This window comes from Leptosomus discolor, chromosome 2 (assembly GCF_034619465.1).
Source record: "Leptosomus discolor isolate bLepDis1 chromosome 2, bLepDis1.hap2, whole genome shotgun sequence".
Lineage (NCBI taxonomy): Eukaryota > Metazoa > Chordata > Aves > Leptosomiformes > Leptosomidae > Leptosomus > Leptosomus discolor.
The window spans coordinates 34,560,338-34,577,802 of NC_141392.1; the positions used below are offsets into that span (position 1 = coordinate 34,560,338).

General features: G+C 46.0%; 1 protein-coding gene across 2 annotated transcripts; it reads left to right on the plus strand.

Annotated features, from left to right (window-relative positions):
• Nucleotides 1-2,880: 2,880 nt before the first annotated feature.
• RAB1A (RAB1A, member RAS oncogene family) lies at nucleotides 2,881-15,452 on the plus strand. 2 transcript variants are annotated; one of them, XM_086482298.1, is made up of 6 exons: nucleotides 2,881-2,942; nucleotides 9,653-9,725; nucleotides 11,915-12,010; nucleotides 13,701-13,796; nucleotides 14,822-14,953; nucleotides 15,212-15,452. In XM_086482298.1, exons 1-6 carry the CDS (start codon nucleotides 2,920-2,922, stop codon nucleotides 15,407-15,409), a joined length of 618 nt encoding a protein of 205 aa, XP_086338424.1. In that variant the 5' UTR covers nucleotides 2,881-2,919; the 3' UTR covers nucleotides 15,410-15,452. The 2 variants fall into 2 exon arrangements, with proteins under 2 accessions (XP_086338424.1, XP_086338425.1); XM_086482299.1 differs by lacking the exons at nucleotides 13,701-13,796; nucleotides 14,822-14,953.
• Nucleotides 15,453-17,465: the final 2,013 nt, after the last annotated feature.

A 17,465-nucleotide genomic window follows, 5' to 3' on the forward strand; every position in this document is an offset into this window, starting at 1 on the left:
ACAGCAGCAGATGACCTCAGCCTGGAACACGGGCAGCGGAAAGCCCTCCCTGCACCTCCCTGCAGAGCTGAAGCAGACCCACTTTTGGCGCTGCCCTTACACCCAGCCTGGAGCCATGGGTTACTACGCCTGGCACGCCGCTGGTTCAGTCACACAGATGAAATATGCTCTTCTCAGACATGGAAGCTGTGATTTCTCTGAGATGAAACAGCATCCCACACTCTTATTAACCTGTGCCCTACTTCAGAAGTAAATCTAATTTGCGGCTTTTGTAGTTAGCTAGTGCTGGTGTTGGTTTGTCCCTGTGTCTGCTCTGACTTCGCTGGGTACATTTATGCAGCGCCAAATGTGGCAGAGCCCTAGTTACTGTGGCCTGTAAGCATTATTCCTTGCAGCATCAGAATAAGGAATTGGGGTGGTTGGAGCTTTTTTGTTTCACTGGGGAAAAGTAAAAGCACAAATGTGAAAAATGTCCCTGGAAAAAGCATTTTTGTATTCAGCAGAGAATGACGTGCTGTCTGCTAAATGAAGCTTGTCATCTGGGCTATCGCTGCACGTCTGGTCACCTTCCACAGAGCGTCTCAAGAGTCATGCTGTACAAGAGAGGAGAGAGTTTCAAAAGATTTGGTGGATTTCTGATGGCAAACATCAAACAAAAAGGGTATTGCTTCATAAATACACAAAGTAATGGGGAAAGGGAAGTAGAATCTTCAGCAATGGCCACCACAGCAGCAGTACGTACAGTAATTTATGTGGCAGATTAATCTGTAGATTATGTTACTGAACAAGCAATGCAAGAAAGCAAAGGAAACCCCAAACCCTTTTTAACCAATGCTCAATATTTGCAGTTATAGTCAGCACAGTTTATTGACTTTTTTTTTTTAAGGAAATGAACATAACTATATTAAAACCACAGAGATGCATGGAGTGCGAGTGACTTTTCATGATCATATTGTGGGGGCAAAAAAAGGACAAGACCATGCGATTTCAGTTCAGCTCTGTTCTGTTGCTGTCCAACAGAAAGACTCCCGTCCACGTCGGTCATGTCGGTAGTCCCTTGGTGTACTCGCATGGCTGGTGACTTGCAGCTTGATGGAAGTCAGCACATGACCCGATGAACATCGAGATGGCTGCAGTAACACTACCCACCTCACCACATGAAGACGAAGTCCTACACACGCTTCCCTGCCCAGGATGTTTCACTGTGGATTGTTCCACCTGTCCTTTGAGCTGGCTGGAAGATAAACTTTGGCCAATGTATTATGCTATGCCCTTTGTAACGAAATAACATCAGATAATATGTGTTCAGTGGGGATTTAAATTCCCAAGCTGATTACAAGGAGCTATTAAGACTTGTACAGTTTAGCAGTGCTCTGTGTACGAGTCTAGAATGATGTATAGCGCTGCAGCCATGTGCTCTTTCTGATGGTGTTGAAAAGGCTGGGATTTTGTTAGGAATAAATTTGAAAGCATAAACAACTAAAAATGCCAGTGATACCACTTGATATTAGTACGAATTTCTTTTAAGTGGTTGACCAGCAAACTAGGCTCCTATATTCTGAATTCTTCCAGCTTTAACAAGTCGTTTGCTCCGAGATGCCAGGCATGTGACAGTATCTCCCTGTTTCCCAGCAGTAAAACGAGCGTAGGAATGTTTACCGTGCCCAAAGAACGATAGGAATTGTGACTAATTAATGCTTGTAAATTGATTTGGATAAAAGATGCAATGGCAGCGCAAAAAGGGGTTGTTGGTTATTCACACGTGTGGAGAAAAGTGGCCTCCACTCCCACAGACACTCTGTTCTGCTAATAGCCATTGTGGCACTGCCAGCCACCCCTCTTGCTCCTATTTTTAGTCTGCTGCCTCCATTGTCACCCCTCACCTGACACGAAGGTAAGCGGTAAAACAAGCAGAGGAGCATGTTTTCCTCCTCCATCTCCTTCTTCGCAGCCTTCCTGTGCTCGCAGGCCTGTCCTCCTTTTAAGAGCGAAATGTTTATACCCCTCTCCCGTATTCGGGGCTGCCTCGCTCGGCCCTCCTGACAAACTCACCCGCCCGAAGGCCGGAGTGAAATACCGCACGGCCCCGTCGGGACGCGGGTGTCAGGCACCAGCAGGCCCGAGGCGGAGCTCAGGGCCTCCCTGTCGCCCTCGTTGAGAGCGGAGGAAGTGGAACCCACGGGAAAACCACGGCCCTGGCTGGGCCATAGCGGGGGCGGAGGGCGCCGGCGCCGGCACCTGCCCCGGCCAAGACCGAGGCCTCCGCCGCAGCCCGGGTGCTGGCCCGGCTGGTGGCCCGGCTGGTGGCCCGGCCGGCTCGGCTCGGCTCGGCTCGGCCCCGCCCCGCCCCACCCCACCCCACCCCACCCCACCCCACCCGCCGATGCCCCGCCCCTCTCCTGCCCGCGCGGTGACTCGTCCGAGCTGCCACGTCTTCCCGCCGACGTCACCCCGAGCCGGCTCCTCCCCAGCCAATCGGCAGCGCCAACCGCCGCGCCGAGCCGACGGGGCCGAGGGAAGAAAGGCCGGCCGGGGCGCATGCGCCGGTGCCGCCGCAGGGGCCGCCGGGAAAGCGAGTCCACTGACGTCAAGGCGGCCGGGCGGCTGTGGCGGCGCAGACTCGCTTTCCCGGCGTGCCCCGCCACCGCCCCCCGGCCATGTAAGCGCTGCTCGGCGAGAGGCCGCCCCGTTTCCTGGTTGGGCTCTGGCAGCCATTTTGGGCTGAGGAGCGAGCGCGGAGGCCGCGGAGCGGGCAGGGCGCCGGCGGAGGGGGCAGGCCGAGCCGAGCGCCGGGTGAAGGCGGGAGCCGTTGGACGCCTGCATCCGCGGAGCGCCCGCCTCGGCGGCGGGAGGTGCTAGGCCGCGACCGCCTCCCCTCAGAGCGCGCTCGCCGTCCCTCGGGCCGCGGGCCCCACGGACATGTCCAGCATGAATCCCGAATAGTGAGTGCGGGCCGGGAGAGAGCCTCGCCGCGGCCCCGGGCACTGCTTGCCTTGTGCCGGGGGGTGGCTGTGATCGGCAGGCCGCGGCGCGGGGGGAGGGGAAGGAGGCCGCCGTTGGGCCTGGCGCGGGGCGGGGTGGGTGGGAGGGAGGGCGGGCCGAGCCGAGCCTTCGGGCCTCCGGTGGCTCGTCGCCTGACCCCGGTCACCGGGGGAGCCGAGGCCCGGAGGCCGTGCGGCAGTGGAGGGCAGGCGTTAGGCCTACTGGTTCCATTCCCAGGGGGTTGGGTTACGGACACCGGTGGAGGGGGGGTGGGGAGCGGCGGGCAGCCGCACGGCAGGCCATGAAATGTTAATGATGTGTCTGCTGTAAACCGGCGCGCTGGGCCTGGTGATGCGGGTGGCTTCGGAATCCCGCCCCCTTCCACGGGAGCGCTGTCGGCGGCGGAGTAAGTATGGGTGCAGCTGACGGCGATTTTCCCGGATCCCGAAAATGCGCATTGGAACCCGGGCTCCCAACAAGTTGTTGGGGGGGCGGAACAACCACAGCTCTTTGTGAAAGCCGATCTTCCTGGCCGGTTGCTGCTGGCAGCTTAGTAGTCAGAGGTCCACCCTTCGCTTTAGCTGCAAGTCATGTGTGTGTCACATGGCTCTTGCAAAACACTTCTTGCCGGTGTAGATTTTGCAACGCCGTACTTGATAATGAAATGCTCTTGGGGCTGTCTTGAGCTGAAATAGCACTTGCCTCGAAAATCTTGTGATGGTACAGGTGTTGTTTGTTTTGTTTTGTTTTTTCCCAGCGGGTCGTTGTACCTTGTTGTGTGAATATGGCTTTTTTTTTTTTCTAATTGGCCTGCTGGGGAGTGAGGATGTCTGAGCTCTCTGGTCAATAGTTGTCTGTGTCCTGGCAACTGTAAGAGCGGTGGCTTGGCCACCAGGGTATCTGGGACAATAAACCTCATCTTGCTCATGGCTTTTTTGCATGAATAAGAGAGACTTGGGATTAGTTTAAAAAGCACTTTTAAGTACCAGCTGCTGCACTGTCAGCGCTGTAGTGTTGAAGAGTATTTTTAGGATTCTTTAACTGACACTGGCTTTGCTGGCACTCCAGTTTGGGATGATGAAGCCACTGTGCCCTCTAATGTAACTGAAGTAGCTGTGGTATTGAAATGCACATGTGGTATGATATTACTACTGTAGATACCTGTTGTCTGTGTTCGTGGATGACTCTTGTAACAACTTTTGTCCTTAAAGCATGCTTTTCCACACAGCTGAGGCTACTGACTTGCATGGTCGTGGCTTTTGTGCTCTCTGCTTATGGCAGTGTGGTTGCAAGCTCTCTGGGCCCATTAAAATCACCTGAAGAGCAAATAGGAGTAGAAGGCAAAGTAGTCATCATCTAGTGTCAGGGAGTTGGTGAAAAATAAGAGGTATAGCCAGGAACTCAAGTTACATCTCGACAGGATGTAACTTAAGCTTGCTCATGCAGCTTTGGAAGACACCAAAACAGTAGCTGGAGGTAGTTAGTGAGTGGAAGAACAACAAATTGTGGGTGCCTCTGTGGTCATAAGGGCTCTGAGTTAAGCTCAAATTTACCTTGCAGACTGGTGGATTTTGTAGTGGAAAAACTGCCTGCAAAATGCTAGGCCACTGATACTGTGCAGAAACGAGTTGAAGGGGGCGTTTTACATAGACTTTTTTTTTTACCTTTCCTGAAGCCTCTTTGCTTTCTAGACCGATGCAGAAAGTAGCTCCCTGCAATGAGATACTGAATGCTGCTATGAAGATGGGGGAATTGTTTTGAGGGAGACTTTTTCTTGGTGAAGAGTGCTTGTTCCTGGTGTTGAGGACAGCTGAGTTCTTGAAAGCAAAACAAAGAGGAAAGCTGTAGTTTAATCTGCAGTATTAAATCACCACTTCCTGACAGCGTTGTGTGTGCAGGAGGAGGATAGGGGATGGGAAGGGTGTGGTGAGATGGACAGAAAATATCTGTGACTGTAATATGTATACTTGGGTCAGTGTTAAACCAGGAATGACTTATGGGATTATGACATTATTCCTTCTTTTTACGTGTAACAGAGGTACAGATGTCCATTTGTCCTTTTCAAAGTGCCTTGCCTGTGCTGTAGCACATTATCACTTCCTTATCGCAGCTGCAGATCAGGCTGTAGCCCTAGATCCTTTCTCCTGGGCATGCCGGAACTCTCTGTCAGAGGTCAGTGGGAATAGCTAGTTAAAATTTCTTAATAAAAAGACCTGCCTTGTTCAGTTTTCCTATTGAAGTTACAGGATTAGAAGCTGCTGGTGCAAGGGTTTGAAGGGGGTATGTGTGCTTCTGAGAGCTTCCTTGAAACTTCAGGGCTGTGGGAAGGCCTAGTGGACTAGTTACTGTGCTTTTTCATTTGTGTGAAGGATCTGAAGAGGGATGGATGAGATATTAGTGCTAGCATTTGGAAGCTAAATTCTGAAAACATCTGCCCACCTAGCACTGGGATGTTGTATTCCTTCTGTATTCCTCCCCCTCTTGTGGTGTTTAAATGAGCAAAATGTCAATATTGACTCTGTTGTGACTAGATCACGTAGGGTTTGGTGTTTCCTACCCCTTCTGCAACTTGCATGTAGTAGGCTGACTAGCATAAACACACTGGTGGGTGAACTATCTAACAGCCAAGTGGTATCAGGAATTGATCTTGATCAATGCTCTATAGTGTCTGGATCTTCTTCTAGATACCTCTTTCAAGGTGAGATAAGAAAATTAAGTGTGTTTTGGAGTAAATCTGGGGTTTTTGCATTCTTCAGAGGTGTTAGAGAATACCTGTGTGGGGATTTTCAGTAGGTGGTGATGAGTAGATGACAATCGAGTGACAGTTTCTGGGTTGCTGGAATCATCTGAAATCGTTTGTGTTCTAACCTTTCTAAACAGCAATCTGCGATGCAAAGTGGCATTATGTCTTCTGGATCCTATTTACTTACACAAGCACTGTGTAATCAGAGTGACAGTCATGCTCCTCTTCAAGATTTCTTGGGTGGTAGAACAAAGACTGGGGATTTGAGGCTGCTGTGAGTACCTGTTTACAGTAAACTTGCAGCTGACATCAGTGATTAAAGCAGATTCCAGCAGTTCCTTGTTGGAGATGGATGACTACTTAATCTTGTCTATTTTGGCATAAAACCTTCCTGGCATTTAAAAAAAATCTCCACTTGTCTACCTGTATGAGGAACAGTGCCTTGGAGGCACACGGGTCCCTTATTCCACACAGCTTTGGCCAGATCTGTCCTCAACTTCCTGGTCTTCTGCTGAACTTGCATGGAAAATGCATGTAACAGGAGGATGCTGCTGCTGTCTGCTCAAAAATTTCGGAGTTGTTTTGGAGGTGCCTTTTTGGCAAGGCACAATTAAACTTAGCGTATCTGTCCTTTATCTCTTTGGCAAGAGGGAGTTACCATATCCTCTTCCTGACGGGGAGGATTTGAAAGCCTCACTCTTATAGTACCTGCCTGCCTTGCTGCACATGTTCTTCCAGTGTGCTCTTTCTTACAGCTGCTAAGTATGGCTTGCTTATATAAATGGTGAGAAGTAGTTGAATGATAAATCTGAACTCACACTGTCTCCAAGTAGCATGGAGAAGGCTGTGCTGCATAGCTCAGCCTGCTTTATGAAGGCTCCCTGAACTGGAAAAGCTGATGAGCTTTGTCTTTAGGTTTAAAGAGCAAAATTTGGTGGCTTCATAAATGGTTGTGTGGCTCTTCAGGAGCAAATACCAAAATTAACCTGCATGGTTTGTTGGACACATTGCTACAGTTGAACCCATCAACACAAATATTCTGTCAGTGTAGTTCAGTCTAGAAATAAATTTCTGTGTATCTCTGTAGCTTGTTTTCATTTTTGATTTAAACTGTTGCTGTACCCTGAGGCCTGTCTCCAGCATCGCACTGTGTGTAACAGGCTGCTCATGTGGTTCTCAAGGCCCATGGATAGGCACCTGCTGTGTCTTAAGAGGTCCTAAAGCAACTATACCAACTATATCATTGGAGTATGGAAGGATTTTAATTTTTAAAACCTAAATAGCAAAGTTCTACTTCAGTTATCTCTGAATTGGTGCAGGTCTAAGTGTCAGTCTTGCTTACCTGATAAAACTAGGTTTTTGTGACACAACACCCACATCTAAGGTCAGAGACAGAGCTAACTCAGTAAAGGCCATTTCCAGTGGTGCTGCAGCCTGACTGGCACTGGCCCTGGTTTTGATGGGGGTGAGGCGGGTGGCTTAAGTTGCTGCATGAGCCTCTGGTTGTCACTTGCATCTGGAGATAATGCAGCCCAGAGTGAGAGAAGCTTTTGATGGCAAAGATGTCAAACCTGGTATTTAAGGCTTCTGGGTTCTTTTTGGGTTACTGAACAGTGAAAGATTTAATAGCAGGGTAGATCTGTTTGGGAGCTGCTCTTTTAGCACTAAGAGTAACAGAGGAAGACAAGTTACTTGACTTTTGAGGGCTGGGGGGGGCCTGAATACCCCTTGGAAGCAAGGGGAGGCTCTTAAGGGAATCTTTCAGACTCTTAGCTGAAGCCTTACCTGTACCAGGTAGGAATTAATTTTATTTTTCTACTAATTTTAGTGAAGACAAAGTAGCGGTAATATTGATGTGTTACTATTCTTAAGGGGATTATAACATGCAGCAATACTTTCAAGTATATTAATGCTTACTGTGGGTAATAATTGAAGTTCAGAATTGCTGAAAATTCTGGGTTTGCAGAGGACTGAACCACCAAAACTTCCTGTTGAAGTAGGAAGGAGCTGTTTGAAGGCTGAGGCAATTGTGGCTTCAGTTCCTGCATAAACGTGAGGAAGAAGGTGTTGACTTAACAGTGGGTTGGGTCTTAGAGCTGTTGTGCCTTACCTTGGTCTCCAGGTTTTGTGGAGCTTCTCTGTGTCACCTTATGGGCAGGCTTGGGCTTCAAGAAACATGTGTTTTGTTCGTGATCACCAGTTTAAGACTACAAGCAGTAATAATGCTTCTGGTTGGTAATAGTGCTTCAGCTATCTTGAAGCTGTTAAGATATGTGGTTTGTGATGTAATATAACTTCTCTCCCCTGAACAGTTTGGGTTAATAACTGTCATTCTACTGAAACAATCTTGCCTTGTATTAGTAATGACTTGACAGGTAGAGTAGTGAGTTCTGTGTCCATAAACTGCTAGATGTCCTTTGACTAATTTTTTTAATACCTTGAGCACTTTTAGCTTTATGCTGAGGGGGAAGGTTGCTTTTTTTTAAGGGTCAGCTACATTTACTACTTCTCATTTCTCTCCAGCCTTGAGAGAAATGCTGCAGAAACTGGTGCAGGTTTCAGCTGAGCATGTTCTTGCAGCCTAGGACCAGCCAAGATGACAGATTTGGGCACTTGAGCAGAGGAGTGGTAAAAAGCTGAGCAGTTGACCATCTGCTTGGCTGTTATCAGTTGGGCATAGATGCAGTTTCCTGGCTGGATTCCTGCCAGCCAGAGTCAATGGTGATGTTAGGGAATAATAGGTGGGGACAGTTTACTTCAGGCATTTGCATAAATTTTATCCTCTCAGTGTGGTTAAGTGGGCACAGAAATATGTCTGTTGTAAACTCTGGTGGTTAAATGAGAACAGGACTTCATCCTGGACACTACAGGGCTGAAGAGCTGAAAACCCAGAATGGGTTAGTCTAGTACTTAGGAAGCAAAATAAGTTGTGTAAAGTGGTGGTTTGTTGCTTTTTCTCTGCTACTTGATCCCTAGTACTGAACTGCCCCATTACTGTTACAACTAACATGAAATTTTAATGTTTTGCCAACAAAACCTTCACTACTCTTTGAAGTGTGAGACTAGGTTGGTTGCTGATGACACTGTGCTTGTTCCCTCCATGTTGGGAGGACTCAATGTTAAGCAAAAAAAGAATTGTTGCCTCTTCCAATGTGACTTGAGAATTACTAGTATCACACCTGACATCCTCTAGAGGGGGAATATATCCTCATCTGGCAATGGCTTTAGCTTTATTTTAATTCCTGAAAAGCAAGTGGTCACTGTCAGCTGTTAATAGCCTGTTGTGGAAGGGGGATGTCCATTTTGTTTTAATACGCTACTAAAGTTCATGGTTGTACTTTGTACACTTAACTTGCATATTGTGCTCTTGGATTCTGCTGGAACTTGCAATTGGGTAACTTAAACTGGGGAAAGAATTGGTTGCTTTTGGCCAGCTGCATGGTATTTGTGAAGCTGAGCAGTGGAATCAATCCTTTAACTTTAAAGAAGATGCAAAGATAATGGCTCTGGTGGACAGCAGGCTGTTACTACCATCTGCATGTTACCTGAGTCACTCAACCAAACAATGAGGCTTGCACTGAATTTTGAAGCATGATTTTAATCTTGGCTGGACCACAAAGGGCCGAAGTAAGACTGTGTTAGTCTTGGTGACAGTCACACTAATATCCTTGTAGTAACTTCCTAGGAAAGCATGGTTCTACACAAAAATACTGTGTTCAGAGCATGTACCTCACACTTCCCTTATCAAGGAAATGAAGTATGTTGTGAGTGTCTAAACTGGCTAGAGAAGCTTGGAGTTGTAGATGACTTCCCTAGCAGTGAATTAATTTACCCTTCTCAGACATCATAATGTATTAACTATAAGGAACTTGGTTCTTGATAGTGTTTTTCATGAAGTGACTTTTAATATTTTTTTTCCTTCTGCAGTGACTATTTATTCAAGCTACTTCTGATTGGAGACTCCGGTGTTGGGAAATCTTGCCTTCTACTTAGGTTTGCAGTAAGTGATCATGCTTGAAAACTTTATGTAAAAAAGCTGCCAGGTACTTGGCAAGAACTTCTCTGCTACGAGAAGTACTTGAAAGGACTGGTGTCTGTCAGGTCTGGTATACCGAGGAATAATTACAAGTATTGTGAACGCCTCCTGTCTCCTGTATTTGTTTCTGGCTGATGTACTTGAGTAATACAGAAAGAAACAATATCAAGAATATGTCCAGTGAAATTTAATTCTCATTTTCCTGTTACTCGAGAACAAGATATCTTAATTTAACTTTCATTACACTAGTGATAGAACACTGAAGATGGAAGAACCTACTTGAATTCTGGGGTGTGTGCCTTCAGGCATGAAGAGTACAAATGTGTCGGGGCAAGACCTTGATTAGTTATACTTGATCTGAATATTTTCAGCCAGGTGATGTTTGATATCTTCATTGACAAGGCCTACCAATTGCTTAGCCAGAGGGGGAGGTATTTTAAATCATACTCGAGGAATAATAAGGCCTTACGCTTCCTTTAGTGAAGGAGCATGTAATAAATGTTCAAATTGCTGGTGGGCTGCTGTGGCTGGAATTTGATGCAAGAAGCTGCAGTTTTCCTGTCAACCAGAAAAGTTAAAATGGGTTTGACAGCTCTGAGTAGAAAAAGCTGGAGTCCAGTGAACTCCTTATCTACATCTATGCCAAAGGGCAGCTTGACGTTGCTGTGGGAGGAGAGGAAGGAAGGGCAAATATGGGAGATCAGTTTAGAAACTAGAGTTTGATACTACTGCAAAGATGATGGCAGCAGTTTCACAGGCTGAACAGTTGCTCTAGGCACCTCTGGAAGGAGCCTGTTGCGTTTCGTGTTGTTCATGTGAAATGGTGGTCGGGTGTGTACAAACAGCATCACCTAACTTAAAGCTGTTCCCGACTGCTGTTTGTGCAGTGTTAGGACAGGGAGGGTGAACACTAGGAAGATGTAACCAGCTCTGCTCACAGAACTGGAGGCGGTGGGTTGGAAGTGACTCCAAGGCTGGAGCAGTACTCCTGGATTGGTCTAACCTGCTTATCCTGCAGATGCTTTGAATTACTTTTGGCTTCATGTGAATCACCCAAATTTTTCTTTTTTGCTAGCCAGCTTAAGTTTGTGCTCAGTTATCTGTTTTTTTGACTAAGAAGCTTTTTCCTTTAGAAATCTGATTTTCCAACAAAGCTATCTTACCCTGACGTAAGGAATTACAGCAGCATTCACTTACTGTTCTTTCTGCTGTAGGTTAAACTGTATCAGGCTTTCACCCATAGTCTTTTGACTATTGAAAAGTTAGAGAAATAAATGTCCTGTCATTCTGTAAGGCTTAATGCTTTATTCTTACTTGCATCTGCTCCCTCAGGCAGATGTATTACCAAAGGTGTCTTCCATTCACAACCCAAAGAAATCCCTTGCTTTTGTGATAGCTGTTGGTTGCATAAAGCCTTTTGTGGTACATTTTATGTGAAGTTCTATCCCACCGGTGCTTTGGGAATAGAAGCTTCCTTCATGCCGGCAAGCTAACAGTCATGAGAAGGTAGCAACGACTGATCCAGTGCTTCCCGTGTGCCTTAAGGCCTGCTGGAGACTTTGCAGTCAGGTCCATGCAAGCTGCTAAACCAGTGCTGTGTTTTCCTTCTGGCACTTACACAGGCTGCAGAGCAGAGGACTTAAAACAAGTACCCAAGCTGTTGCTCTAAACTGCCTTAGCAACCAGCTGTGGCAGCAGAGGTTCTGAAAGTCAGATGTGGACTGTGACTGAGGCAAAGCTTCTGACTTGTTGTAGGTAGCTGCTGTGTGATACAGATGAAAAACCATCAAAGGAAGAGAAAAATCTGAGGCATTTTAATAACCATAATGGTTATTCTTAGTAGCTCCTCAGTCTGCCAACATGAGGAAAGACTTTTTCTTAAACTACAGTTCAAAAGGACTTCACATTATAGGATTTCCAGAAAAGAGGCTTTTTTGACTAGTTTTTGGAACATGAATCTTGTTGCTTGGGGTGCTTTTAAAAAACTTTGCAGAATTTTTGAAAAGTAAATGCTGTGTGAAAATGCCTGGGTACCTACTGGGCTTTGCTGTGAATGATCAGACTGTTTTTGCTAGGGAACTAGGTACCTTTGTGTGCCTGGTGACTGCAGAAGAGGTGCTGCTGGCTTGACTTGTGTTCACTCTTTCTCCTAGGATGACACGTACACAGAAAGCTACATCAGCACGATTGGTGTGGACTTCAAAATCAGAACTATAGAACTAGATGGGAAAACAATCAAGCTTCAGATAGTAAGTAGTATTTCTCAAGTCCTGGGTACTTTAACCTGTTGAAGCACAGAATTGCATTCGTAACTATTGGTAGTTATCTTTGTACTTTAATTGTTAAAATATAAGCGATAGTTTCCCTTTTACAAGACGCTGGGCAGTTTTTACAAGACTTCAAGACTTCCCATGACTTGTTCTTAAAGAAGGATGCTTATCAAGGCTGCCTGCCTGGAAGAGGAAGTGACCTGTTACAAACTTCTTTTCCTGGGCAGAAAAGAAAGCCTCAATATTTAAAAGGCACTATGGGATGTGAGCTGAAGAAGGGGTAGGGTCCTATGCTGAAGTGCTTTCATATCAAAACTGGTGTAGTTCTGCAGTATTCAGCAAGGAGCTGTGTCAATGCGGGAGTATCACAGTTGTCCAGGACACCTGAATTCTGCAGCAGCTGTTAAAAGCAGCAGGCTGCCCTGTCTGGTGCTGGAAACTCGGCTTTTGTTGACCTGAATGGAAAAACTGACACAAACGCTTGTAGCTGACCTGTCTGCCTTAGCACTGGGCAGTGTTTTCTGGTTACACTTCTGGCATTTCACTTGGAATAAGCAGGGAAAGAGACTTGGCAGTTCTTTCCTCTAATCTTGAAGCAGTCTAAAAGGGTGACTGGTGTAATGAAATCCAAGACCTATGCAAGGTCACACAATCCTTGTCAGCCACTGCTTCCAGCTCAAGCGGAGGCTCTCAGGACTTGAAGGCAGTGACTCAGGGATTCCAGGCCGCGTGGTGGAGGAGTTGTCCAGTTTACAACTAGAAGCCTCAGCCTGAGTCAGAGCCTCCAGACTCTAATGTAGCTGTCCTGAGTCCAGAGCAGCCCACTAGGAATGCTGTTGCTCCTGAAATCTGTCTGTGAGTCTGACTGTTGTTAACAGGCAGCTAGCCCTCTTCTTGACTCCAGGGAGAGAAGTGTTTGGGTGAGTGCTGTTCCTGTCCTGGTGGTGGGAGAGGTCAAGCACCTATGTCCCTCTTTAACTCTCCCAGCAGGAGAAGGGAGTTTGAGTTGTTGCCCTTCATACTCTGAAGATGATCATAGAATCGTAGAATGGTTTGTGTTGGAAGGGACCTTAAAGACAATCCATTTCCAACCCCCTGCCATGGGCAGAGACACCTTCCACTAGAGCAGGTTGCTCGAAGCCCCATCCAGCCTGGCCTTGAACACTGCCAGGGAGGTGGCAGCCACAGTTTCTCTGGGCAACCTGTGCCAGTGCCTCGCCACCCTCACAGGATGTTGCCTTTAAATACCTTTGCTGCAGCTCCTGTACCAAGGAAGCTGAAGGGAGCGGTCACACATCTCTGACCTTATTCCCAAGAGGTTTTCAAGCCCTGGCTCATGTTTGTTCTTCTGACTGCTGAACCATGGCTTCTTCATGGGTCAGAACTCCTTAATGCTTTCCTCAGTGAGATCTCTTGACTACACTTGTCCAAAACCAAACAAGTGAGTGCTTCTAGAAAAGTACCTACTGAAGTGTAATTCTTCTCAGTTAAAATACCTTGATCTTCTCCAGTCCTTTTTCATGCCTGCAGTTTCAGAGCCACTTCTGTAGCTGTGCCTTGGGTGTGCCTGCAGTTGGATGGCTGATCAGCTGAGCTGCATTTCTGGAAGCTAATGTGTAATGCTGGTACAGCTACATTGCAGTAACTGATCCTGTTACTTGTCTTGTAGTGGGACACAGCAGGACAGGAGAGGTTTCGAACTATCACTTCCAGTTACTATAGAGGCGCACATGGCATCATAGTGGTGTATGATGTTACAGATCAGGTAAGTGTTAAACCTGTGCCTGGAGAGTTTCTCCAGGTCAAATACACTAGGCCGATAAGTAAATAAAACTGGGGATTTACCAACTTGGCACTTCTGAAGGAGACAGTGACTACGTTTTTTGGGCTGTGTTAAGATTTATCAGGTCGGATGTATGTGTTAGTCCCTGGTTTGGGGCTGAAGACAGAAATAAAAGGAGCAGTGGGATCTGTAGCTCTAAAGCAATTGTATCTTAGGCTTAACAAAAAACTTGCTGGGCAGGTGATTGTTGTGTGTGAGTACTTCTCACTTGCCTTTGGTAGCAGGAAGTCTGAGTTGCCGATGGAAGCTGTTGAAAGATTTTTGGAATGTACTTGAACTTTGGTCTGCAATAAAATCTGGCATTTGAAACAAAGTGGTTGGCATGTGTGCAGGATACAACTAGGCCAGTGTTTTCTGTGAAAGAGTCTCTGAAGATTACTGGTGTGGTGGTCCTGTTTGAAGGGCTTTTAGGAAGTGTAGAGTTTCCTGAATTAATAGAAAAAGAACAATTGGGTTCAGTCATTACCTTGAATATCAGCTCAGTGTGGCAGTTTTGCATTTCTGGAGTCAGGTTGTTCCCAGCATCTCTAAGTGATGTGGTTTGCACCCAGTACCTGCTGCTCTGTAAATGCCTGGGAGTCTTCTGGTGTCAGCTGCCTGCTTTGTCTTTTATCTCCGGTACAGGAGGAGGAAGAGTCCCAGATGGTAGAAGCTCTTGACTATTCAAGATACAGAGCAGGGAAAAACAATGGGGGGGAGTGAACAAGGGAGGAAGGGCTGATTGTGCAGGGCTTGCAGCATGGGCTGAGGAGTTGTAGAGACCCAGTGACTTGCCTGTCCTGGGGCGATCATGGGAGTACTGTAGCATTGAAGTAGAGTGCTCTCTCTTGTGGTTGTGAAGCACATTGATAAGTACACAGCTTTGTATTCTTTCCCAGTCATTCCTGAAAAGTGCTGAGCTTTCCTCCTCGTTAAGGGTTTTGCTTACAGTTCTCTTTATCTCCTAGGAGTCCTTCAATAATGTAAAACAGTGGCTGCAGGAGATAGACCGCTATGCCAGTGAAAATGTCAACAAGTTGTTGGTGGGGAACAAATGTGATCTGACCACAAAGAAAGTAGTAGACTATACAACAGCAAAGGTATGTTGATACTGGTGGGTGTTTGCTTGGTTGAGCACCTGGTCTGGATTGTAGTGCCCTTGAGTAAGTTCCAAGGGCAGGGAGCCTTGGTATGCCAAGGTGGCTTAACGACCCCTGCAGTGCAAGTCACCATTGGACTCGAATTTGGGAGTGGGGGGTGGGCCAGGATCTTGCAGCTTTACCAGGTGGTGCACCAAGAAACAAGGTGAGGTATGAACTGGGGTGTGAGCTTACTGTTCCCTGTCTCTCGATTTGCAGGAATTTGCAGATTCTCTTGGAATTCCGTTTTTGGAAACCAGTGCAAAGAATGCCACAAATGTAGAACAGTCTTTCATGACCATGGCTGCTGAGATTAAAAAACGAATGGGTCCGGGAGCGACAGCTGGTGGTGCAGAGAAGTCCAATGTTAAAATTCAGAGCACTCCAGTCAAGCAGTCTAGTGGAGGTTGCTGCTAAAACTTGCCTCCCCCCTTTTGTCTCACAACAATGAATTTGCAATCTGAACCCAAGTGAAAAAAAAATTGCCTGAATTGTACTGTATGTAGCTGCACTACAACAGATTCTTACCGTCTCCACAAAGGTCAGAGATTGTAAATGGTCAATACTGACTTTTTTTATTCCCTTGACTCAAGACAGCTAACTTCATTTTCAGAACTGTTTTAAACCTTTGTGCTGGTTTATAAACGTGTAATCCTTGTTGCTTTTCCTGATACCAGACTGTTTCCTGTGGTTGGTTAGGATGTATTTTTGTTTTGATGTTTCTATTGGCATGTTTAGATGTCAGGTTTAGTCTTCTGAAGATGAAGTTTAGCCATTTTGTATCAAACAGCACAACAGTGTCTGTCACTTTCCATGCATAAAATTTAGTAAGATACATGTAAGATCCGATTTGCTAGTTCCTTCTTGTAGAATTATAAATGGAAAGATCACACTATCTGATTAATAGTTTCTTCATACTCTGCATATAATTTGTGGCTGCAGAATATTGTAATTTGTTGCACAATATGTAACAAAACTGAAGAAATGTTTAATAAATATTGTACTTATTGGAAGTAATATCAAACTGTATGGTGATAAATATTGTCTTAATTTGTATGGCTAAGGGGGAAATCAGGCTTGCATTGTGCACAAAACATATCTGTGTGCAGCCATGGCTCTCGGACCTTCTAGTAGACCAGAGACCTTCCCTGCGACTAAAACTAGTGACGATGGCCCAACAGATGGAGTGGTCACGGTGCTTAAGGCACACACGCTGTACCAGAAACACCCAGCCAAGGTTCACGGAGGTGTAATGCACTCTGAATGTACAACAGTTCCCTAACTTAGGCTTGGAACTTCATTTATTTCTCAAGGCCTTGGACTTAGGGAATTCCCATCTGCTTTGCATAGCAGGGGAGAGAACAGTGTTTCCCTAACGTGAACGACTTCAGTGTAACCCTGAGGTGGTATAACTTTCTACCAGTATGTTCTGTCTTTTCTATATACTGTTAATTCCATCCTCTTTTAATTGATACTCTTCTGACTTAGTGCAACAGCTTAGCTTCTATTCTGTTATGCAGAGAGGCAGCAGAAGGATGAAATAGGGCCAGTAAGGCCCCAGCCCAGCCTGTTCTGTTACTCAAAGTAGGCGCTATCTCCAATGATTTGGAACTAACCAGCAGCCAAGAGGTTTTGGATGGTGTGTGATTCTTTGTACAGAGCTAATCAAATCATTAGTGCCTGATGTCTAGCTAAAGCCACAGGAAAGCTAGCCTATAACACTTCCTATACATGTAAAATTGTTCAGCTTTATCTAAACTCCAACATTCAGCCTATTCTGTAAATAGTCTCATGTTTGAAAGACCATGTAACATTCCCCTAGTAGTAAATACACCCTGTGATAGTAAAAAAATATAGCCTAGGTATGTTGTGAGGTATAAACTAAAACTGGTGCAAATATCCTCTTTTTTTTGGGGGGGTGGGGGGGATGACTGGCTAACAGCTTTCTTCAACATAGTTGCATAAATCAACAGGCAATTGTAATACATGAAGTATTGTCATGGTTAAGTTGAACTCTTCCACTGGAGACCTTCACAATAAAGTGATGTGCTTTCTATTAGAGATGTGCTTGTTGGTATAATTCATTATATGATGTGACCTGCTCTGTGTTGAGAGCAGGAGGAGAGGTGAGTGCTGCTGAGATCAGGAAGTGAACCCAAAGGAGGTGTATTGAGGGTAAAACATCCTCCCTTCAGAGAAGTGCACAAATGAACTTAAATGTCAAGATGCCTGCTACATACTATCCAAAACAATGTTAATATATACAGTAATAAAAGCATTGCAAAACCAACTCGGGCTACACCAGTTGTTGGGTGGTTATTTTATTTTTTTTTTCCCCCAAGTCATGACTGTTCTGGTGCTGCTAAATGCTGTAGAGCCTTTGGGGGTCAGGCTGGAGGTGTGAGGATGAGGGTAGAGCAGGCCTAAAACCTCTCAGAGGGTATGGTAGCCTCTTCACTTGCGAGCTGATGTA